Source organism: Acipenser ruthenus, chromosome 13, assembly GCF_902713425.1.
Source record: "Acipenser ruthenus chromosome 13, fAciRut3.2 maternal haplotype, whole genome shotgun sequence".
Lineage (NCBI taxonomy): Eukaryota > Metazoa > Chordata > Actinopteri > Acipenseriformes > Acipenseridae > Acipenser > Acipenser ruthenus.
This window is the reverse complement of record NC_081201.1, coordinates 36804586-36828637: the sequence shown is the minus strand read 5'-3', so window position 1 is coordinate 36828637 and position 24052 is coordinate 36804586. Positions and strand designations below refer to the sequence as shown.

At 36.7% G+C, this 24052-nt stretch overlaps 1 protein-coding gene across 3 annotated transcripts; it reads right to left on the bottom strand.

Annotated features, from left to right (window-relative positions):
• Window positions 1-2534: 2534 nt before the first annotated feature.
• On the bottom strand, window positions 2535-9843 carry LOC117417954 (T-cell leukemia homeobox protein 1-like). Of its 3 annotated transcripts, XM_034030395.3 has the most exons (4): window positions 9045-9843; window positions 6969-7206; window positions 6148-6244; window positions 3678-3833 (listed from the first exon to the last, which is right to left on the bottom strand). In XM_034030395.3, the coding sequence occupies exons 1-4, from the start codon at window positions 9535-9537 to the stop codon at window positions 3804-3806; spliced, it is 858 nt and encodes a 285-aa protein (XP_033886286.1). In that variant the 5' UTR covers window positions 9538-9843; the 3' UTR covers window positions 3678-3803. The 3 variants fall into 3 exon arrangements, with proteins under 3 accessions (XP_033886284.1, XP_033886285.1, XP_033886286.1); XM_034030393.3 differs by lacking the exon at window positions 6148-6244 and having other exon boundaries at window positions 2535-3833; XM_034030394.3 differs by lacking the exon at window positions 6148-6244 and having other exon boundaries at window positions 2535-3833; window positions 6969-7170.
• Between the last annotated feature and the right edge of the window lie 14209 nt (window positions 9844-24052).

Here is a 24052-nt window from a genome sequence, read left to right as displayed (position 1 = left end):
CACCATTAGATGTTGTTTCCATTTTGACCACTTGAGGTCTCTAAATTACTTAAAATTATCGATCACAGTATAAACCTGCTTGTCGTTTACTTTTACTTTGGACAAAAACAAATAAAAAAACAAACTTAGCAAAAATTAGAGGTAAATATAATGCCCATCTGTTGTCGATTATCAATTATATATTACAATGCGTCGTATACCGCGAGCTGTATATAACATACACTGTACATTGCTAATCCAAAGAAACATGTATTTAAAAAGTTAAAGAAGTCAATGAAAAAATCTAAACAAAACAAACGCAAAAATAAACACTACAAGTTAAATAAAACAGTATCAAGCAATAATATTTAGACTATATTAGTGTGACTTTAAACATTTTTCGTTTATGTAAGCTATAGCATAGCCTACTTAGTTTCAGCATTTTTGCATGTAAACTTTCCAATCAATATCCTGAGTATAGAACCAGTTAAATTGCCAAGTAAGATGTAACTGGGTATTTTTCATTTTAAAAGGGATGCTTGTTTGATGAATGAGGCGGGGGAATTGTTGTCAAAACATCACAGGAAAGAAATGCGTGCTCAGCTGGGATGTTGAGAGCTGGTATGAGTTTCTCAAGAAGCTAGATGTTCTCCCCAGTTCTACAGAAAGTACAGCCCAGCTGTGAAGACGACAGACTCGCATGGCGACTCCCCCAGTCTAGGTTACTTAAAGATTAATGGTACAGGGAGGGGTAAACTACATGCATCAAAATGTAACTATCGCATTAGTAATATTAGTGTGGCTACTATACCATCGAAGATCATTTACTTTGATTGCGCACTGCGAAAAAACAACAGTAAAATTAGACAAAGTTGCAGCCATACACTCCAATCCAAACACATCGTTTTAAATAATCCGAAAACAATTACATTGCAATTAACAATCGCATTCTCAAAACGTAGTGTGAATAATAGGGCATAAAACAGCATTTGTGTTGAATGTAAACCAAGCTGTGGTCTTAATCAGAGATCAACCCTAGCGTTCTCCTTAATGAACTCACTCTGTCAGTGTAATAAACGAGACGGGGTACTGACAACCTAGGACCTGTGCCTTTGATTGCAGGTATGTATTCCAGTCAGTGAAGAAAAACAATTAAGAACCCGGTTGAGAAGTAAATAGACTGGGTGAATAGACTGGGTGCGCCACGATGGCCTACCGAGGCATTGGAGTGCTGTGTTGCCTAAATACAGCAGCTATTTCATAGGTCTTATGCACCTGAAGCATGGCAGTGTGGATAGCCTATATAGGGTAGTAATACGCACATTTAGAAGCTGACCACATTCAAGTAGAATAAGAAAAATACCATTTGCCAGTTGCATGTTTAGCTGATTTGCAACATAGTGATTTGTAAGTGCAATGTCATCTCAGGTATTTCAATATTGTGCTCATGTGGCGACATGCTTTACTGATTTGTAATATGAGTTATTGTCAAACAAGCCAGGCCAAGCTCGTGTATAATTTTGCATGTTTGTCTCTATTTGAAAATGTCATTAAATCGATTAATTGAGCTTTTGTGTATCAGTTTGATTTTGTTGACACTGCCAAGCTATCAAACTAAGCTTTTGTCAGTAGGCCTGTAAATGTAGCGACAGCTATCAGAAACAAATAGACCTACTGCATGCGCTTAATTGCGCACTCCTGTAAACCGTATTAAACAGTGAAGCATTATGAAAATCCGTAGGCCTCTGCTGTTATAAACTATTATGCATTCCAGTAACTGTACAATTGATCAAATGGGCTCTGTTTTTGTAACAATTATATTCAGATAAGGAAGGCTCTGCAGCTGAACCAGATACGTCTACGTCGTATATGGAACCATATCAATTAAACAAATCAATCAAACTATCAACAGAATAAGGGCCCTATTCTCACTTGATTTTGCGCGCTGTTTACGAAGGGCTTAAGCACCCACTGAAAGCCCTTCTCCCAGTGCGACTGCCGTTTTATGTTTTTTTCAGTATTCTATTGATAAGGAATGCTGTATAAGCTACTGTGGGTATTTAATAAACTGCAAATACTGTACTGTGTAATGCTTCCAATAAAAATACTAAAGTAGTCTTGCGGAGTCGAGTGTATGGTACTATAGGTGTACTTAATGATATTTGATTGTGTGTGTGAGAGAGAGAGAGAGAGAGAGAGAGAGAGAGAGAGAGAGAGAGAGAGATGTGGATGCTGGATTTATATTTTAATGTAAACTGATCTAATTGTACCACATGCAACTATTATCATTTTGGCAAATTGTAATTCCACTGCATTTACTAGGTCACTATTTGTATATATGTATATATGTGTTTGTATATATGTATATATATGAAGCTGTATTGTAAAATGCTTAATGATAGCTTTAATTTCATACCAATGTCACAATTATTATTATTTTTATATTACTTAAAATGACACGAATATTCAGGTTGATTCAAAAGTAATACGTATTCATGAGACTGAATCGCCTGCAACTTAATGCAGATCTTTTAAAACAGCGGCCTTTACACATATTGAATTTAATAAATGTCATGTTTATTTATTTTTTTACACAAAAATGTACACAAGAACTTAATATACATAAATGTAAGTGCATTTCTAATGAAGGGAGTTTATAAAGAAGTTATGAATAAGACATGAGTACAATTGAATAACAAACTGTAAAAATCTCTGTGGGTAACATTGTAGCGTGCTTCCGTGGTTCTGTTCATGAGAAATGAATATGGATACACAACAAGAAAACAATATTCACGAGGTCTGTGGGAAATCATAAAGACTATTGGGGTACTGCAAGAATGGGACATTTTCTTCAATCCTAACACGGTTTATCTTGAAAAATAAAGTAGAAACATTACTTGGAAATCAAAACGAAACAAAAGTCAATAGAACGAAATGACATTACCCTGAATAAAAAGTCAAGTGTCTCAAAGACAGCCAGCGTATTAAACCTGAAGGTTTGATCAATACATCCATCAGTTTGCGGTTTTCAACGTGACTATATCACAGCTCCCTTCATCAGTTGGATTTGTACAAAAAATACTGCACATGTTATAGCCTACCTCCGGTATTATTTTCAAGTCGTATAGTAAACTAGAAAATACATGTTCATCTTTATAACGTGTGTATCACTGTATTTCATCGACGTGTGATAATGTACCATGTAATGAAAACAAGAATAATAACCATAAAAAACAGCGTCGTTCCAAAAATCTTCGCAAAAAAATAGCTGTGAAGAGCCGAAATGTTTCTTATCTTGTCCAATGCAAGGGCATTTTACAAAATAAAACACACTAAAAAAAGTTAAATATGAAAACTACGGTCGGCCTACATTTTTCGTGGAAAATTATTGTGTGTTTTACATATAAAAAAGCATTTATCATTAAATTGACTATGTCTGCCATTTGTATGCTTTGTGTTGTTTAAATTGACTTTGTGCCCACATTTCTTTTCATTAATATAACTTATGAGACTTCTTTTTATATATATATATATATTGTAAAATGCATGTTGTTTCTTCTCTTCATCTAGGAGTGCTGCTCGCAAATTGTCTCTGTTGCTCGCATAATAAAGACTCCATTCTTTGTCCTTTCTATTCGCATGCGGACGCTACTGACGTGACGCTGGTAATTTTACCCGTGTCGTCTGACCAGGGTTGCAGGTTCTGGAGCGCGAACAGGGAAGTGTTGTGAAGGCAAATGGGATCCGCTTGCACAGGCTGGCTCAATGTTTTCTGGAACGCTTCTTGCTGTAGTTGCATTAGTATCCTGTTGGCCTGCTGTCTCTCAGCTTCCCTCTCCTCTGCAGTCTGTCGCCTACAAAAATAACCCAAAATCAAATATAATGAAAAGTGCATTCCCTATATTGCCAAACTGATTAGTTTGAAAAGGCAACCGGTGTAATGAGACACCTGACACCATAACAATGGACAACATATTCAACATAGTTTTCATAGAAAAAAGGGCCAGATTTTCAAGCTTCCGTTTCCCTTAATTAATGTTACAAAACTAGCTGAAATAACTAAGTAATATCTCAAGTCTCTAAAGCATTTAACACATACGACCAAATTAAAGACTGGAGTAAATCTGCCCCAACGAATCCTGTTGTTAACAACAACAGTTCTGCATGACCAATTGAATTCATTGACATTAAAATGCTGTCTCCCATCCACTCCAAAGTCCTGCCATAACTCTGCGTATATGCACCGTATCTGTATTTTGTCATTATAAACTTTGTTCACTTTATGTAACTAATAGGTGTAAAGCAGTTATCATCAGTATTCTTGAAACTAATCTGAATTCAGGCTCATTTGATGTACTGTTATCTACATGTTCGGCTGAGACACACACATTACAATATGTTTTTTTCTTTTACTTTACGTTTGGGAAAGATAAAGTGCTTATTTTATATGATTAAGCGGATGACACGCAATTCTTTGCGCCGATGTAGTAAAACGCATGGTCTCACTTGTTTTAGTTACCTATAATTATAGGGTTAAAGTTAGTTTAGAATGTTAGGTAAGCCGATGGACTCTAAAACATCAATCTGCGACATATTATTGTCAACAGCATCTGTCTTGGAGCTTAACAGACACACAGAAATGGCTTCACAACCCGATAATTACAGAGCACTAATCTCATTATTGGTCTCTTAATGCGATTTTGTAGATCGGTTGCCTGATTAATTTACTTGGTAAATTAAATTTCGAAGCGGCCCAGTGGCCCTTTAACAGTACAGTATCACAATGTCGTTAAAAAAAAAGAAACAAACCAGAATGTACTTGCATTTGTTTACGCGGCCTCGATGATTGTAGTTGAAATTATTTCGAGTATCATCGCATTTAAACACTATGATCTAATGCTGATAAACACATAGACAAATGTTTTGTGAAATATTGCCTCCCGTGCACAGAGCACCACCAGCAATTTTACTTTGCCACTTGCAACTCAACTTTTTGAATCTCCGTGCCTCTCCCCAACATAAATACAAAGTTGAAGCATTCGGTACAATTACAGAAAAATGCGGATGAGTGTAACCCTCACATACTGTTTATTTATTTATTTAGTTTGCAGAATAAAATATGGTAGACTTGCACGTTCACAAGGCTGCATTTCTTCTTCTTCTTCTTCTTCTTCTTCTTCTTCTTCTTCTTCTTCTTCTTCTTCTTCTTCTTCTTCTTCTTCTTCTTCTTCTTCTTTTAATGACATGTGTTTCTATTTTTTTAAACCCTGTAATTGTAACCAGCATCAGACAATGAATGTCATGCGTGTGCATACATTGTATTAGTGCAAAGAAAAAGCAGGTACCCCATGCATGTTGAAGGCAGGATGACGTGTGTATATTACATTTATATATGTCTATTCGCACTGAAGTAAAAGCTGGAATTCATTTAAACTATTTTGGTCCATGTCGATCGAGAAACATGTTCCGAAAAATATATTCATGCTGCAACATTCTTTGTTAGGTTTGAAAAATAGTCTGGGATTGTTGTACACTTTGGGTAAAGTTACCTTAATACACGTTTTTCAGTTTTTTTGATTTCGGTAAATGTAAAAAATGATGTACCTTTAATAATACGGAAATATACACCAGAATTAATCTACAAATAGAGTTTTATTAAGTCAACATCAGGGTAAATTTACCGTAAAAATGCGGTATTTTGTTTTTACAGTGTATATATTTTGAAATTCCCTTTAGTTCTCTTTATTGGAGATATCAATAAATATTCTTTGGCTGTTTTTCTAGAATATAAAATATACACTGTATGAAGGCCTAACTACTAAAAAAAGACATTATGAATACATGTAATTAGATACATATAATTCTACAGAAATAGTATCTATAGCTACTGTTTGATCGCGCAATTTACACATTTCAAATTGATTAAAACTCACAATCGAGATAGTCCAAAAGTTTGTAATTCATTATACAATACATTTCTTCACAAAAGGTCTACTCAATTTTGAATCATGCTTGGTTGGCGGGTCTATAATAATGTTTAATTGTACACATTAATATCGATATACTACAATATTACACGGTTGGACTATATTGGTCCTGATTCAAGATGTATATGGCAAATAAAGAAATAAAGAAATACATCTTTGAAACATTTGGAGTGAGACTCACTGGTTTGTGGTCTCCAACGATATTCTGCCCTTCATAATGAAGGCTTGGGGGTGGGTTTGTATAATGCATCATTGCACAGCAAGGATTACTTTGTTGCCTGAAATTATAACAGTCATGCAAAACAACAGATGCGATGTCAGAACGTTTACACATTTCATTTGCACAATGTGATATGACACTTAAAAAAAAGACCAAATCGATTGTATTTTCAACAAAAACATGTCATACAGCCTACTTTATGAATCTCTGTATACAAAGAATGTTTAAATCAGCACTGAAATGTATTCGATTATGGAAAAGTTAAATGCAACATGTGCTGTAGTGTTTATAACTATAGATTCACACAGCGCAAAACACGTGTATGTTATTAAAGTGTATACCATTTAAACGTATACAAGTCCAATAGCAATTTCCACAATAATGTAATGAAACTAACACATAGTTCACTCACATTATATATATATATATATATATATATATATATATATATATATATATATATATATATATATATATATATATATATATATATATATATATATATATAGTTGTACATTGTATACATAAAAAACAGACAAATATTCAACTTAGACCCTTCATTTGATAATAAACAGGAGTAGTCAAACACAGCTATTTAAATCTGAACATCTGTAAACAGTGTACTGTAAATAGTCTTTAAAATCACACGATATGGAAATATAAGGGTAAGGCCATCCAGTTACATTGGCTAATGTGATCGATTTGACACATACTAGTAGTTTAATTTGCAAGACTTCAAAATACCAGAACAAATGTTATGTATTTCGTACTTCGTATCTTACCTCCATTTTGTCCTTCTGTTCTGGAACCATGTTTTGACCTGGGCATCTGTCATTTTGAGTGCCTTTGCCAGGGCTGCCCGTTCCGCTGAAGCCAAGTACTTTTGCCGATGAAACCTCTTCTCCAACTCACAGATCTGGAGCCTGGTGAAGGAAGTTCTTGGCTTTTTCTTCTTTGGTGGGGTCCGATTCTGGTATGGGTGACCTATACGACGTGTTACAGTGAAGGGTGAGAGGGCCACTAGATTGGGAGACAGACAGGGCAAAAGCAAGCGGCAAAAATGAGCAAGGTATTAAAAAAGCTTCGCCAGTGGAGAGGCAGGAATAAAGAGACAGAGTGCTTGCAGGGTTCAAACTTTCGGGGGCACGATTCCAGTCAGATGTCGTACTGTGTTCCCAAAACTCACACTTCCTGGAAAATATTTGTCTTTTAAATAACTATGTATACAATATGTAGTTACCCAATTGTTTTTAGTATGTCCTGTCTAGGCATCGATCAGCAAAAATACTTCACTTGACATAAAATCTATGTAGTCATAAATAAACTATATTGTCCAAATGAGGCTATTCATTCAGTTGAATATAAAATGTAATCAGATTGATATTGTACACGTTTAATGCAAACATCAGAGATATATCATATTTATATATTTCTTTTAGAAATAGTCAATACCCCACCCTCTCCTTTTCCATGACCAATATCGTGCACCAGAAGTTACTATAACCACAGAAGCAAAAGTTCTGCCATCCAGGAAACGTGTGTTTTATGAAAAAGCAAAAAATACTAGGAAAAGATTAAGTTTGCAAGTGAAAAGCGTTAACGCTGCAAAAGTTTAATGTTGAACTTGTTTCACAATCTGTTTAAAACGTGCATTTCATTAATAAAGTGGTTATAGGGTAAATAAATGAATAAATACATATAGCTTTATATCATGATCCTTATATGATATTTATTATTATACCGTCCAGCTAATTTATTGCTTTGGGTGTGCACGTCATTATTACAGTTTTAAATGGTGTTTTATTTGAATGATGCATATCCAATACTCATAATTATCTTTTCCAGAGCAGTGTGACTGATTACAAAGTTATAAGCTGAGTTTCCCTGTTCTAAAAAAGGCCTCACCCGGCCCTTAGCAGTGTAACTGTTTAATCGGAGCTGTTGCTAACGTGTGGTTTCATTGACATGAGTTTTGACCAGTTATTTTATTCTCTTTATAAAGCCTTTTACCTTTTTTTATACAACAGAACACATTTTCTTTGAATACGCTTTTGCACACTTATATATTCCCTAACAATTTTACTTCAAAGTGAAGAAATGTATTCACACACTGCATGGACATTTTAAGACATTCTATTGTTGGCTGCATTCTATTGAGATATTGAGCACGGTATTGCATTTTTTGTATTATTATTTAGCATAGTTTTTAATTAACATTTAGTATATTTAGCAATGGCATTTTTATAATAATAATAATAATAATAATAATAATAATAATAATAATAATAATAATAATAATAATAGCATGTTTAGAGGAATTACCTGTTTCTGAATCTATCAGAATACCAAAGCAATATCTTGTTGTCGACATACATTTTAAAACTATCATCGCACCTCGGCTTTATTTTCTAATTTTCCAACATTATCTAATCCATAAAATTGCAGTTATTAGTTACAAACATAGCACCGTGTAACCTGATAACATCATGAATAGGGCTTGAGTCACGTAAAGCAATCGTAATGTAATGTTTCTTACGTAATATTTAGCTTTTGTTTAGAATGAATTACTGATTGGAGAATGCCACGAGCTCTATTCGTATAGGTAATACAGGAGAGCTTTATTTTCATTTGGATTAACCATACACTTTCTAAACGCGCTGCATTTTGATCTCCTTAAAAGGGCAGTTTGGTGTAGAATTTAGTAACTAACCAACACTTGTTTTGTGAGTGTAAACAAAACGTTCGGTTTTACTGTCTGGAATGAAACCGGTCTTATTAGACACATTTTTAGCTGCAAAGTTAGAAAAGACGAAGCGTGCGCTACTGCAAGAGTGCAGTATGTTATTCTAGACGCTTACCTGTAAATCTGTCTTTCGTGTATCTTCTATTACTTTCCATCCAAGGAAAAGTCAGTCCCGTAAGATTATTCATCCCGTTCACGCTGCCCATACTTGGCACGGTTGGCAAACCGGTGGACATAGTCTGGTGAATACTACCTAAGGGTCTGTGCGCTGGCACGCGGATCACGCCTGCCGAATTCAGGTTATTCCCGTTCATGTTCATGCCCATGTTGACATTGTAAACCCCAGTCAGCGATGCCATGCTACAGGCGCTGTTGTTGTATCCCACAGTATTGTTGGTGTTGTAGTTGCCAGTCATCGTATTGTAGGCACTGCTCACAACGCATCCCAATCCATAGTCCGAATCTTGCAGCCCAGAGTTGGAGATCATGCAACTCCCTTGATCCGAACTGTTCAGAATTTGATCGATTCCAAAACTGATGGGTTCTGCATGCGACTGGTGGATGTGATGGGCCCCTATATGATCCATGGTTTGATTAACCCTTCGCATGAAAAAAATAGAGGTCCCCCAGTCTGATCGCGTTATCAGATCGGAGGTACAAATGTTGCTTAGTCTCGCTTCAGTTGCTGGCAAAGCCGTGCGGATGGTGGAAGTGAGTAAGGTAGAGCTGGAGTCGTGGTTTTTTGTTTTGTTTTTGCTTTAGGATTCTGCCTGCTGCAGAAACTAAAACATCAATCATACTGCCAAAAGGCCTTGGTGAGACAGAGCCTGCGGGTTTAGGCCCTGGAACTCCATTGGCTGGCGACTAAGAGAGGCTCTTTGACTGACAAACAGGAAGAAAAGGGAAGGAGTTTCTACACGAACCAAGCCCCAAAAATCAGACTGCTGCCAACCGAGGCTCCTTATAAAGTTAACTGGAGCAACCACGCAAAGCGTCATCTTACAATGTGTATCGACTGCCTGGAATCAGTATGAATATACAAACCATTCACCGATTTCCTATTTTTACTAAACAACTCCAAATATTTGGTGGAGAATAATAATGTTAAGTTTTTTAAAAATGTAAATACTATTCAAAGCTTGTTCAGGAATATCCGTGTTGAAACACGTGAAAATGGGCGGCAAGATGCTTACATTAATCTGTTTTTGTGTCTGCATGTGTTTATATAAAAACCGGGGCATTGTGATTTTATTTAGTTTAAGATTTTTTTGGTTCATTTTTGGAATGTCTATTTTTCGCTTTTTAATAAGCACAGGCCCTGCCGCTTGTTTTCTAATATTAATCTGTAAACAAAAGAACAGTTCTGAAATGAAGGGCAAACAATGTGGCTGAAGAGAACATTCTAACTCCACAATAACTATAGTTTACATTTTGAAACTTAAGGAATAACTGCGACGTAATCTTGAATAATGTTAATACATAAATAAATAAACAAATAAACAACTGCATAATTAAATACATAAATCTCATGAACTGATAAATGCTGTTTCCTGATAACGAATAAAATCAATAAGCGCTATGACGCAACTGACAAATGGTATCTTACATATAGAATAGTGCTTTATTCAAAGAAATGAGGAGTTACTGCACCTGTATTTTTAAACCACAAAATGAGTGCCTTAAAAAAAAAAACTGAAACCACCTTTTAAAAACATGCTTTTGCTGTCTGAAGCCTGAATGAATTATGGACAGCTTCCATGCATGCGATTAATAATAATAATAATAATAATAATAATAATAATAATAATAATAATAATAATAATAATAACAACAACAATAATAATAATAATAATAATAATAATAATAATAATAATAATAATAATAATAATAATAATAATAATATTATTATTATTATTATTATTATTATTATTATTATTATTATATTGTTATACAAACGAATAATAAACACGTAATACTATAGTAATTAAGACCGTATAGGTTGAGCTAATATATAGGTCTGGTCCCACTGGTAACTTTAGGTAAGATTAGGAGGGTCTGTGTTTATGTGGGCACGCATGGTGATTGTCCTGGTGATTCTTTTATGTACAATTGTGCATCTCGTGTTCTTCGTTGTCTTCGTCAGTAATTACTTCATCAGTAATTATAACAACCTGTTAGATATAAGTAAGCAAAAAGGGCACGATCAGCCTATTTTACCAAGGTTGTAAATGATATACAGCATCTGGAGCTGGCTATAGCAATGTCTACATATTTGTATTCTGTGTTAATTTAGATGGATTTTTCCAATTAACAATATTAACAACGTGTTTAAAAACTCAACCGTGCAGTGGCCGTAGCCATTCGTCTCGCCTTGAGTAAACTGAGACCCTGTGATCTCGACTGTGATTAAAAAAAAAAAAAAAACACATGCAGAAACAGTACCACTTGCCTTTGACTACAATTAGACCACGGGACATGCGAGGAAACAGTCCCACCCACCGCCCTGCCAGGACAATTCATTGTCCTCCCGTTCAGTTATGAATCTTAACAAAATTAGCTATGTTTTGTACCACCGGCGCATGTCATTGAAACAAACGAGACAGAAATATTTGTTGAATGATTTATGAAAGGTTAAACTGTCTTTTGTTTTACAGAAATGTTAAATGGTGGTCATACATTCTGATGATAGCATAATGTCAATTTTCTCATTTGCATTGTCTCAGTTTTTGCATGTGCCATAACTCAATCACTGGATCAGCAGATTAGGAAGTTATGTATTTCTGAAATTATATTCTATTTATCTGTCTGCCTACCTACCTGTTCTGTCTAGTGTGGTGCATGGTGGGGGAGTACAGTGAGTGAGGCAGAGTGGGTAGGTAGGTGTTTCTCTCTCGTTTTTTTATGTGTTTGTTTGTCTATGTGAATATGTGTTTGTTTAAAGTAATTTAGATACATTTAAAAGTTTTTTTTTGCGGCCATCATGGCTGGTTCATGGTTTTTTCCCCTTTGAAAGACTGACTCGAAAGAATGGAGTTAAAGTAATTACAGAAAGCTTTGTTTCTTTAGTGTGTTTTGGCGATTGGCAAAGTAGAAAAGTAGTCTGCTTCAAGAATGAATGGTTCAGTTGTGGCTTTTTTTGAGTCAAACTATGAAAACATAAAGTCTGCTTCAAGAATGAATGGTTCAGTTGTGCCTTTTTTTGAGTCAAACTGATCTGGTAAATAAAATTGTTGAGAATGGAATTGTTATAAATGATTCATTTGTTGCCGTTTCGCCGCTAGAGGTACCGGCAAAGAAAAGAATTATATCAAATGTTCCGCCTTTTCTAAAAAAAAAAAAAAGGTCTAATCGTGAATGAGTTATCACGGCACGGGCGGACTGTGTGACAAAAAGAATTCCGCTGGGATGTAAATCTCCATTGTTAAAACATGTAGTCTCCTTTCGGACGCTGTTCATGGTTCTAAATAGAACACACGAAGAACTTAACATTGTTCTGAAGTTTAAAGTACAAGGCACTAATTATGCGATTTTTGCAACATCAGACACCATGAAATGTTTTAATTGTGGGGCTGATGGGCATTTTGTTAAAAACTGTCCTACATCCAAAGAGTAGGAGAGAGATGGTGAGAAAGAGATGTGTCTGTGACCGGGGAATCTACAGTGCCGAGCAGTGCTGGTGGTGGAGTGGAAAACCAGAACGCTGAAATTAATGACGGAGGGGTAGCGGAGCCGAGTAGTGGTGTTGGTGCAGCGGTGAATCAAAATATTATTAAATCTATGGAGCTTGAAACAAAAAGGAAACTGCTGAGTAGTGCTAGTGCTCGGAAGAACCGAATGCTGTGGAGCTTGAAAATAAAAAGTATAAATGAAGCTTCTGCAGGTGCAAGTGAGGTAAAGGAGACAGAGGCTGGTAAAACAGAGGGAGAGTCCTTCTCAGTGTATTACTATCAGTGAAGACAAGAGTTTGGGGACCGAGACTGCGTTAGTGCAAGATTCTGAAAAGGGGGGGGGGGGGGGGGGAGTAGAGATGAGCGAGCCTGTAAATGAAAATGATGGTTTTAAACCCCCCCCCCAAAAAGAAAAAAAGTGCAAAAGAAATTAGATGCTTTTTTGTGTTTTATTTTCTCTATGTATCCCAATTAATCATTTTTATTAGGAAAATCTTAATGTAAATGGATGTAGAGATAATCTTAAGAGATCCTCTGTTTTTGAATATTTGATACAAAAAACGATTGATGTAATATTCCTGCAGGAAACGCACTGCGATCTGAAAACAGATTTTGAAAAGAATAGAAAGGGGAAATAACTTTTAGCCACGGGTCTAATGTCATCGCTGGGGTGGCAGTTTTATTTAAAGAACATTTTAAACCTGAGTCAATAATTATTGCAGAAGAAGTCAAAGGTCTTTTGATTAAATTAGAAGCTGTAATAGATGGTCAGTCTTTCTGTTTTATTAATATCTATGCTCCTAATAAAGGAAAGGAGAGGTCTGAGTTTTTTAAGACTTTAGACCAGTTTTTAGTAAATTGTGTCTCTAAAGAGAGATTGTTTTAGGAGGGGATTTTAATTAAAGATTTTTTTTTTTTTTTTTTTTTTTAAATTTAGTCGTCGCCAATTATTTTTACCCCGGTTTTCACCCCAATTTTAGCATGCCCAATTATTATCTGTATCCCCGGCTCACCGCTCGCAACCCCCCCGCCGACTCAGGAAACGGAGGCTGAAACACGCGTCCTCCGAAACGTGCTCCTTCCAAGCCGTCATTTTTCGCACTGCAGATCCACAACAATGCTACCAGACCTATAGTGCCGGAGGACAACACAGATCTGGCGGCTCCGCTGCAGAGCCACAGGCGCCCTATCGGCCACAGGGGTCGCTGATTCCCCTGCCGACCTAAGCCCATTGTGCGCCGCCCCCTAGGAACTCTCGGTCACGGTCAGCTGTGACATAGCCTGAATTCGAACCTGCGATCTCCAGGCTATAGGGCACATCCTGCGAGGACCGCCTTTACTGGATGCGCCACTCGGGAGCCCTTTAATTAAGGATTTTAACTGTACTGTGAATTTTAAAGAGGACAGGAATCACCCTGAACCACACCCTCTGCTAGGGAACTAGCAGTCTTTATTTAAAAATAAACATGGGTTAGTTGATGTGTGGAAAAATGTACATTGTGATAAAAGACAAAATTATACTTGGGTTAAGTACAGTAGTAATCATATTTCAATGGCTAGACTTGATCGAATTTATGTTTTTAAAGAACATTTAAATTATTGTCACATTTCTTCTACTACCTTCTCAGATCATAACCTTGTTTCTCTTTCTGTTTTATTACCCTCTTTTAAACATAGCTGCTCTTATTGGAAATTTAAAATAAGTTTGTTGAATGACTCACATTTTAAGAAATGTTTTTTTTGGGGGGAGAAAAAATGGAGAGCTGGTAAAAATTCGTTTTCCAATCTCAGACAATTTTTTTTTGTCAACAATATACCGAAAGCGTTACAAAGAGGGCTAATGAGTCTCTGCAAGAGCTGGAGCGGGAGGTCTTAGAGCTTCAAGAAACTCTAGACTCCAACCCAAATGATAGTATAATTGAAAAATTAAGATATAAGAAACAGTTAATAGCAGATCTTTTGAATACAAAAGTACAGGGGGCGCTGGTGAGATCCAGGAGGCAAGGACTGATAAAGATGGATGCACCCAGACAGTTTTTTTTTCGGGTTGGAGAAGAAAAGTGGTCAGAGAAAGACCATTTACTGTTTGACAAGGCCAGACGGAGTAGAGCTGAGGGAGCCAGAGGAGATCTGCAGGTATGCTGTGGAGTTCTCCTTGGGCTTGTTCACAGCGGAGACTGAGCCTGAGCCTGAAGAGATGCAGAGTTTCCTGCAGGACTTGTCATGTCTGCCTGAAGAGGCAAAAAAAGAGTTGGGAAGAGCACTGCCGATGAAAGAGCTTACTGATGCCCTTCAGGGGTTAATACAAGGTAAAGCTCCTGGAATTGGTGGGTTGCCCATAGAATTTTTAAAAAGTTTTTGGGACTTCTTTCACTACAATCTTTTCAAAGTGTTTGAAGAGAGCTTTGAGAAAGGGGAGTTCCCTCTGAGCTGCAGAAGAGCTGTCATCACGCTCCTCCCTAAGAAGGGTGATCTTAAAAATATAAAAAATTGGAGGCCTGTGTCGCTGTTGTGCTCTGAATATAAGATCCTTTCCAGAGCTCTGACCAATAGACTGAGTGCAGTGATTGCAATTTTTGATAAAGAAGATTCAATCTCTGCTCTTAAAGAGTTTTTTTGGAATGGGTGTTATTGGCTAAAGCAGTGTGTGTTGTATCTACAACTAGAAGAGGGTTGACAAGGGCTTATACATATTGAATGCAGGATGGCTGCCTTTAGTATTCAAGCTCTGAAGAAAGTGTTTTATTCTCTGGTAAAGCTGCCATGGAGGGAACTGGCATTCTCTTTTCTTCGTCAGGCTGGGGGGCTTGGTTTTGATTTTAATTTGTTATTTTTAGATTTTAACAAAATACAGTTTTCATGTCTCCCCCTTTTTATAGGAGTGTGCTGAGGGCTTGAATGTTACTAAAGGATGAATATGATGAGCCTTTGGATCCCTTTTGGGTTCTGGAGCAGCCTTTGGTTTTTAATCCACACCTAAATATTTCTTATAATAGTTCAGAATTGTTTAATGCTTCTCTCATAAGGGCTAAAATAGTAAAGATTTGTGATCTGATAGACACAGAGCAGTGTGTCTGGAAAAGCCCTGAATGTGTAGCCAGTGCCCTGGCCATGCGGTCTGTGCGTGTGGCAAGTTTGTTTCTGGCACAGCTGCATGAAGCTTTGTCTCTGGAGTGGTGAGAGGCACTGGAGAACCTTTATGAACTTTGAATGTTTCCGCAAACTCTGTTTCCTTCTTTTCTAATTTCTCCTGCGATAAGTCAATTTGGTGAAGAGAATGGCAAGATTTTAAAAGTGAAGGATCTGTGTAAATATCAGTTCAACTTATTAGAGGGGGAAAAAGTCTATCAAATTTGTGTGAAAGTTAAACAACAGGAACTACTTAAATCACTTCCAGATACCCATTGGAGGGAACAGCTGGGGCCAGGAGAGGAGGATAAGCCAGCCTGGAAGACTTTATATAACCCCCACCCCCCTCTGTAAAAGATCAGGGGATTTGCAATGGAGACTCTTACATACAATCTTGGCTGTTAATGCATTCAAGTATAATAAACCCCGAGGTGACTGATCAATGCCCCTTCTACCAGGAGAGAGAGACTGTCTTCCACTGCTATATGGATTGTAAAAGACTGGAGCCCTTGTTTAATTTTTTAAGCAACCTTTTTTCAATCTTCTTATTTTTGGTGTCAAATATACAAAAAATAGAAAGTATTTGATTCAGCTTGCCAATTTTATTCTATGACAGGTAAAACTGGCCATCTTAAAAAGTAGGAAAAGCCAAGTTAAAAATGTTTATCAAAACCTCGTAAAAGTATTCAGGATATTGGTCACTGGTATAACTTTTGAGTTTAAATTTTATAAGATGATGCCCGACTTTCTTAGTTTCGAGATGTTGTGACGTGTAAATGGAGCATGTGAGGTGGAGGATGAGTTGGAAGAACTAAATAAAATAAAATTAAAATAAATTAAATACTTAAATATTCAATGATTTTTGTGTTTTTTTTTTGCATTTTTGTAAAATAATGTAATGTAAATGTTTACAGATTGTTTTTTTTAAATGTTTTCTTAAGTAAATAAAGCCTTTTTTAAAGTATCTATCCATCTATCTATCTATCTATCACCTTCAACCGTTCCAGAATACTTATATTTCACTCTGTTTTCATTTTAAGAATATCGACAGATTGCAGTTTTTTTCCAGTTAACATGACTAAATGTCGGGGATGCATTTATCTTTAAACCTTGCAAAACTAAAATGAGTGAATAATCCCCCCTTCAGGTTAACACAGATTTATGTGACATGTGACCTCACAAATCACCATAGAACTACGTATAGTAATCTTGTTTGACATTACCCGCCCAGTGGTAAAGTGTACAACTAATCTTCTTTTAAAATTCTTTTCACGGGACCTTAGTGGAAATAATAAACCATGTGATCTTGCTGCTATAAAAAAAACTCCACTTTTCATTCACTGTCAATAAAACAATATGGTAAATGCAAAACGGCTTTTATGATGAAAAATATGTGTGAAATAAATGTAATCGAGTGCTATAATATGAATCTAAATATGGATGTAATTTGTTGTTTTGCACTGAGTTAACTGTACAATATCCCGTGGCTTTCTTTTGTGATTGATAAGTAAATGGTACATAGGCCTAAGTACATAAAACTCAATAGAAAAACACTCGAACAATCAGGAACGGTGAGCTTTGATGTTGTGTATCTACACACGAGAGAATAGGCCTATATATTTGAAATACAGTAGTGCATAAAAAATTGTAATCTGCACATTTATACTACACATATGCATTTACAGCCGTCTCGCTACGTGCATATTTTAATTGTCAAATCCTTGATTGTTATTTAGCAAAAATGGACTAATTGAGATGTAAAGGTTCTCTTTAAATTCGGGCTCTTATACCTGTTTTAGATGAAAAGGGGCCTGGTGATCAAAACACTACGAGTTATGCTCTGAAAATTCTGAGCACTTTTTAAAATTTTTTTATAATTGAATAAAAACCTTTATATTACAATAACATGAAATGGGTACTGGGAATTCGAAAGAATGGATAGCCTGCGTTTAGTTCGCATTAGACAGTTTGTTAGTTTATCGTGTCAATGATAGGATATTGTTAATTAAATATAAAAGTATTTTAGTAATCATCGAGGTGGTAAAAATTAACATGCACGTTATTAGTTTTTTAAATGCAAGTGTTGAGATAAACTCATATAAGCAGCAAATACTTACTATCAGTTTTAACTGCTCTTAGTCAAACTCGTTCTTATAATTTACGGTATTCTTTATTTTGCTGTTACTTGAATTTGATCTTACTGTACTTTCATAAATGCTCTTATCTGTATTATGATATTCTGGAATGTGATATTGTCAATGTGATAACTTGTAATGTGATATTTTATAATGCCATACTTTGTACTGTGATATTTTGTAATAATTGTAAGTCGCCCTGGATAAGGGCGTCTGCTAAGAAATAAATAATAAGATCCATTCATCCAAAGATTACTTTACACCCGTTTTTAAGAAAAATAGATGATCCTGATTTAAATCATTGGGAATCTAATAAAAGCACTATCGGTCATCGATTTTTTTTCACTTTCTTTTTTTTCAGAAAGCTTTTGGGACATGATTATTTAACATAAAGCATTAGAGTATTAGTATTAGATATAAGATCCCAGTCTTTTTTTCTGGGCAATTGACCGACATTAAAATTTAATCAAATGCCCTACCAGATTTGGTGGAATGTTAACGGGAGCCATTAGCAAAGTTAAGCACTTTCACTAACGGGTAAATAATTAAACAGAAACGCTACACTAACGCCTTCATTGCCATGTATACTGTTTAAAAGGCGACCAGGGAAAAGTTATATTTAAAGCCATTATGTAAGAAACAGCACTTTATATTAATGTATAGCATTATTTTCAGAACATACAATATACAGTCACACACGTTTATTTCCCCCCATTCAAATGGTGATACATTTGATTACATGTTATTAAAGGGTAATTGGTGTTGGGTTTTTATCATACAGTGTAGCATTAGGAATAAAAAACTGATAAATATTTCATGCTATCTTCTGAAGCAAATGAGCCCAATGGGAATTTAACATTTATTAAAGGATAGTTAATGTCTTAACTAATTCATTTCGATTATGCTTGTTTTATATTGAGGATTGTTCTGTACAATATAGGCCTACGTTCTTATTAGGATGCAGTTTCACTCACTCAAACACGTTTTACATTTACACATTCTAAAACTACATTTACAATATATTCTGATAGAAGTTCCCGAGTAAATGTTAAAAAGCTGTGCCATTATTGACCTGTATATGATAAGCATATGGTATTTTGCTTTACGAAATACAGTGGTATTGGAGACACTCGCCCATCTGTTCTGAAATACTCCCGCCTGTCTAAGGGCAAGCAGATACATCTAAAAATCAAACTCAATTATTGAGCGCCTTCATTGGAAAGCTTCTCAAGTATCCTGACATATCAGCTAGGTTGCCAGTTGTATACTTAAGTGCCAAATAAATATTTATATTGATTTGTTCTGTGGTATCTGATTTGATTTTGAAGTGACTGTATTTGAATGGTAAGATGTGCTATCAGTAATATTGCCCTGTTCTAGGGTGTATAATAACTTTGGCAGGGCTCTTCCTCTTCTCTTGATGCTTTGCTCTTGGAAGCCACCTCTTTCAAGCCAGTCAGTCAGTATCAGCTTTCCAAGTGTACCTGCACAGCTCCTGACTTGTGAACTCTTCTGGGAACTTGCTGGCGCCAGCTCCATCAACCAAACTCCTTGTGGTTGGAAAGAAAAGAAACACTCCAATCAAGCAGAGGAGCTGATGAATGTTTCAAGAAGGTACCCCCACCGGCTTAATTGCCTTTCTAAATCGGAAATGGAAGGAAAGCTTTTCGGGTCCCACACAGTCCATACTACTACTACTACTACTACTACTATTACTACTACTACTACTACTACTACTACTAATAATAATAATAATAATCAGGTAATCCCACCTGCCAGCAGTTTACACAAATATGCATTCTTTGTCAAATGCTAGAATGCTGGAGTTTTGTTTTAAAGAAGCACATAGGCTGGGACCACATCAAAACTTTGACAACTTGATAATAGCACTTAACAAAACTGTATTTAATAGCATAGAGAGAGAGGAAGGTAGACAGCTGGGGGTACAGAGTGCCGGGAGTAAGCGTGGAGAGGGAGAGAGAGAGGAAGATAGACAGCAGGGGGTACAGAGTGCTGAGAGTAAGTGTGGAGAGGGGGAGAGAGAGGAGGATAGACAGCAGGGGGTACAGAGTGCCGGGAGTAAGTGTGGAGAGGGAGAGAGAGAGGAAGATAGACAGCAGAGGGTACAGAGTGCCAGGAGTAAGCGTGGAGAGGGAGAGAGAGAGGAAGATAGACAGCAGGGGGTACAGAGTGCCGGGAGTAAGCGTGGAGAGGGAGAGAGAGAGGAAGATAGGCAGCAGGGGCTACAGAGTGCTGAGAGTAAGTGTGGAGAGGGGGAGAGAGAGGAAGATAGACAGCAGGGGGTACAGAGTGCTGAGAGTAAGCGTGGAGAGGGAGAGAGAGAGGAAGATAGACAGCAGGGGGTACAGAGTGCTGAGAGTAAGCGTGGAGAGGGAGAGAGAGAGGAAGATAGGCAGCAGGGGGTACAGAGTGCTGGGAGTGAGCGTGGAGAGGGAGAGAGAGGAAGATAGACAGCAGGGGGTACAGAGTTCCGGGAGTAAGTGTGGAGAGGGAGATGGGTATAGAGTGTTGAGAGCGGCTCTGGAGATCCGGAGACTCCGATTAATGATAGTGTGTCTGTAGCTTAAGTAAATTGAGCTGAGAGGATTGAAAATGAAAATAATAGTGCTGAAAATCTGTCCGCTCCAGCTGCAGGCAGTGGCGGAGAGGAGGTGAATGCTAGCGAGTAGCTAGAGCACAGAACTGTGATAGAGGGAGTGGGGGCGCCCGCTGGACTTACCAGGTGAGGAGGGGGAAGGGGGAAGGAATAGGGAGAAAAATGTGTTAAAAATTTGTCAGGAAGAAAAAATGGAGGAAGAAGCAGAAAAGGATGTTTTTGATTTTAGAGTTCCTAGAAATAAATGGCAGAATGAAAGAGGGAATGACAGGAATGTGAGTAAAAAGGCCAATTATACTGAAGATAGTGGGGAAACTAGTTCTCTGTCGGAACAGAGTAAAGGAAAACCATGGAGAATTGCTGTTGCCAGTAGAACACTGGAGGACAGCTCTGATTTAGATAGTGAGGATGAGGCGAGTCTCACTGACTGCTCTGATTTAGATAGTGAGGATGAGGAGAGTCTCACTGACTGCTCTCGTCTCAGAGCCCTCGTTCTCTGGTGCTGGGTACTGCGTGAGCAGTATAACTGATTTTCCGGAACTAACAAAAGGGAATAAAAGTTGAGGATCATTTCCCCAATATAGAAATGTTTTTGTTTATTTGTTACACTTTGCAGAAAACAACAGGAGTCAGCTTTACTAAGCAAGAATGATTGCAATTGAAAAATGTAATCACTAAAGTTCGTAGACAGGCTAGAGAGAAAACCCAATGATTTTTAGAATATTCATTTTTTTATGTGTGTATTTGTTGGCTCTTTTTCCTGTATGTTTTTTTCTAGTTGTTTCCAATATGAACTCTCTTACATTAAACATTAATGGTTGTAGAGATGAATTGAAAAGATCTGCATTATTTGAGTACCTTAATCAGAAAAAAATAAAGGTAACTTAAATACAAGAAATGCATTCTGACATTAAAAATCAAGTGGACTGGGACAAAGATTGGCCAAAGATTAGACCAAGTTTTAGAGGACAGTAGTAATGAGGAGGGGATGTTTTTAGCAGGTGATTTTAATTGTACAGTGAATCATACAGAAGATTACAATCACCCAGAACCACACCCTCAGTCTGCTAGAGAGCTTTGAAGTATTTTAAATAAGCATGATTTAGCAGATGTATGGAAGGTTTTTAATACAGGAAAGAGACAATACACTTGGACTATGATTTGTGACAATATCATCTCCATAGCCAGATTAGATCGTTTTTATATTTTTAAACCTTGTCTAAACTTGATAACAAAGTGTTTTATTTCTCCCACTGGCCTCTCTGAACACAACCTTTTAACTGTTTTTGCAGTTTTGCCCTCTTTTAAATCAGGGTGTTCTTACAGGCATTTTAACACACAGCTTTTAAAAGACTCCCATTTTAAAAATGGTCTAGTTTTTTTTTCTGGAAAACCTGGAGGCTGCAGAAAGCTTCTTTAAGTTCATTAGATCAGTGGTGGGATGTGGGAAAGGTGCACATCAGATTGTTTTGTCAGCAGAACACTGCTAATGTCACAAAGAGGATGACTGAGGCTCTGGAAGAGCTGGAGAGGGACATGTTGGACCTTCAGGGAGCTCCACAGTCCAACTCCAATAGTAGGACGATTCAAGGCCTCAAAAGTAAAAAACAGCAGTTCACTGAGCTGCTGAATGTCAAAGTACAGGGGGCGCTGGTGAGGTCACGGGTACAAAACATCAGTGAGATCGACACACCCACACAGTTCTTCTTCAGTCTAGAGAAGAAGAGTCCACAGCAGAAGATCTTACACTGCTCACAAAAAAGTGTTTCTAAAGTAAACAGTGTAAATGCATACTGAAATTTGCTTAACAATTAAACATAAATCAATCCTCTTGACTTAAAAAAATGCATTAAAAAGAAAATCAATTGAAATTAATATTTATGCCATCTGCAGTGGTAGCTGTCTTTAGTCTTTCCTTAAGTTACTTTGCACGACTTACGCAAATATTACACAGCGCAGTTGTAAGTAAAAGAGAATCATATATACCGTACGTTAAAAAGAATAAAGTGTATGTATAAGAGCTTACTCTTTCTATTTTTACAACATGAACGGTTGAGATGAGATTCAAATCTTCTGGAAATCGATACTAAAGTATATACCAAATGGTTTTCTGTTTATTTCCGTTTCTTTAAACACACAAATCCACAAATCTCAACACTGAAACCCGAGCACTTTTCTCGACAGAACTTTGCTGGAAACAGCTGATCTGTTTTTATTGCTGGGATAGTCTTGTCACGATACTCATCTGGAGAGGGGCTCAAAAGGCGGCAAGGATGCCATATTCATCAGAATTATTTATAAGGACCCACCATATGTCATCCAAAAGCACTTTTGTTTTTTCAAAATGTAAAAGAAATTACTGTTGAATATGGATTTTAACACTAACACGTATTTTTTTTTTTTAACATGTCCCTTTTTATACTTGATAGCTACAGGTATCGTGGATGTTTTTTTTAAAACCTGTCACTTGAAATTGTCCATTACATAATGCAAATTCTTACATCTTACAGACGTTGTACATTTAACCAGCCCAGAATCAGGCAAACTCAGATCGAAACTGAGTAGGCATACAATCGCCTAGACTTGACTAGCATTGCTGAAAGTATTAAGCCGTGTCACATATCTGAATCCCATTCATTGTTGTGAATATGATAACACTATACCTGTGGCGGGTGTTTGTTTTATGAAAGTTAACATGGATATGCAATTAAAGACTTCACAATGATACTTCAATTAAAAGCTTGTGGCAGACATAAACGAATTACTGCTTTTGCAGTTGCAAGTGAAAGCAGAGTATTTTATGTCGATGTTGCCTCGAGTGTCATCACAGTGAATCTGTGAAAGTGGTTGTAGTTTCTGTTTACAGCCGTATTTATTAGCCTCCATAAAACCTCAAATTACATTTCGAGATTAAGATCCTTTTTACGGCTCCTTATTTTCTCCCTACCTAGGGGGTGTTTAGACACTCTCCTTCAATCTGGATTAATAAAGTCACAAGAGAGAGATATGTCAGTCTGATTAAGACAGCTCTGAAATGCTTCCAGTGAATTCACCACACCCTCTGCTAGAGAGCATCTCCAGAATGACTGGATGATAAATCTTATGCATTGTCCTTTAGAGACCAATTTATCTCATAAACACTGGAGCACAGCACATTTTAAACTTACCATTTGCAGTTCACAAGGTTCTACACATCTACGCGGTGTACAATTGCATAACACCACTGCATTAAATCCAATTTCATACTCGTACATACTGTCATTCTGTGCATTTTCCCGATTCTTGTTGAATAGCCTATATCATGCAAACAGAATAGTGCTGACGAATCTAAAACCCATTGACACGACGGGCATAGAAGGTTACAAGAACTGGATTTTTAAGAATGCGTATATTGTCTTCTTTTAACAGGGAAAACGGAGTTAACAAGTTAATTAAATGGGTACTTTTGATTTCATGTATTTATAACTATAGTAATCAATCATTAGTCCCGAGAAGATTTATTCTATACATCTGTAAACTCTCCCATCTGAATAATTCTTTTTTTCTTTCCGTCTATATACTATATACTTTTTTT

Coding starts and splice junctions, on each gene's coding strand:
- LOC117417954 (XM_034030393.3), bottom strand. CDS start 9,537: ATGCGAAGGGTTAATCAAACCATGGATCATATAGGGGCCCATCACATC. Junction 7,207..9,044: donor CACGAAAGACAGATTTACAG/GTAAGCGTCTAG, acceptor CTCCCAATCTAG/TGGCCCTCTCACCCTTCACT. Junction 3,834..6,968: donor AACAGAAGGACAAAATGGAG/GTAAGATACGAA, acceptor TTATTTTTGTAG/GCGACAGACTGCAGAGGAGA.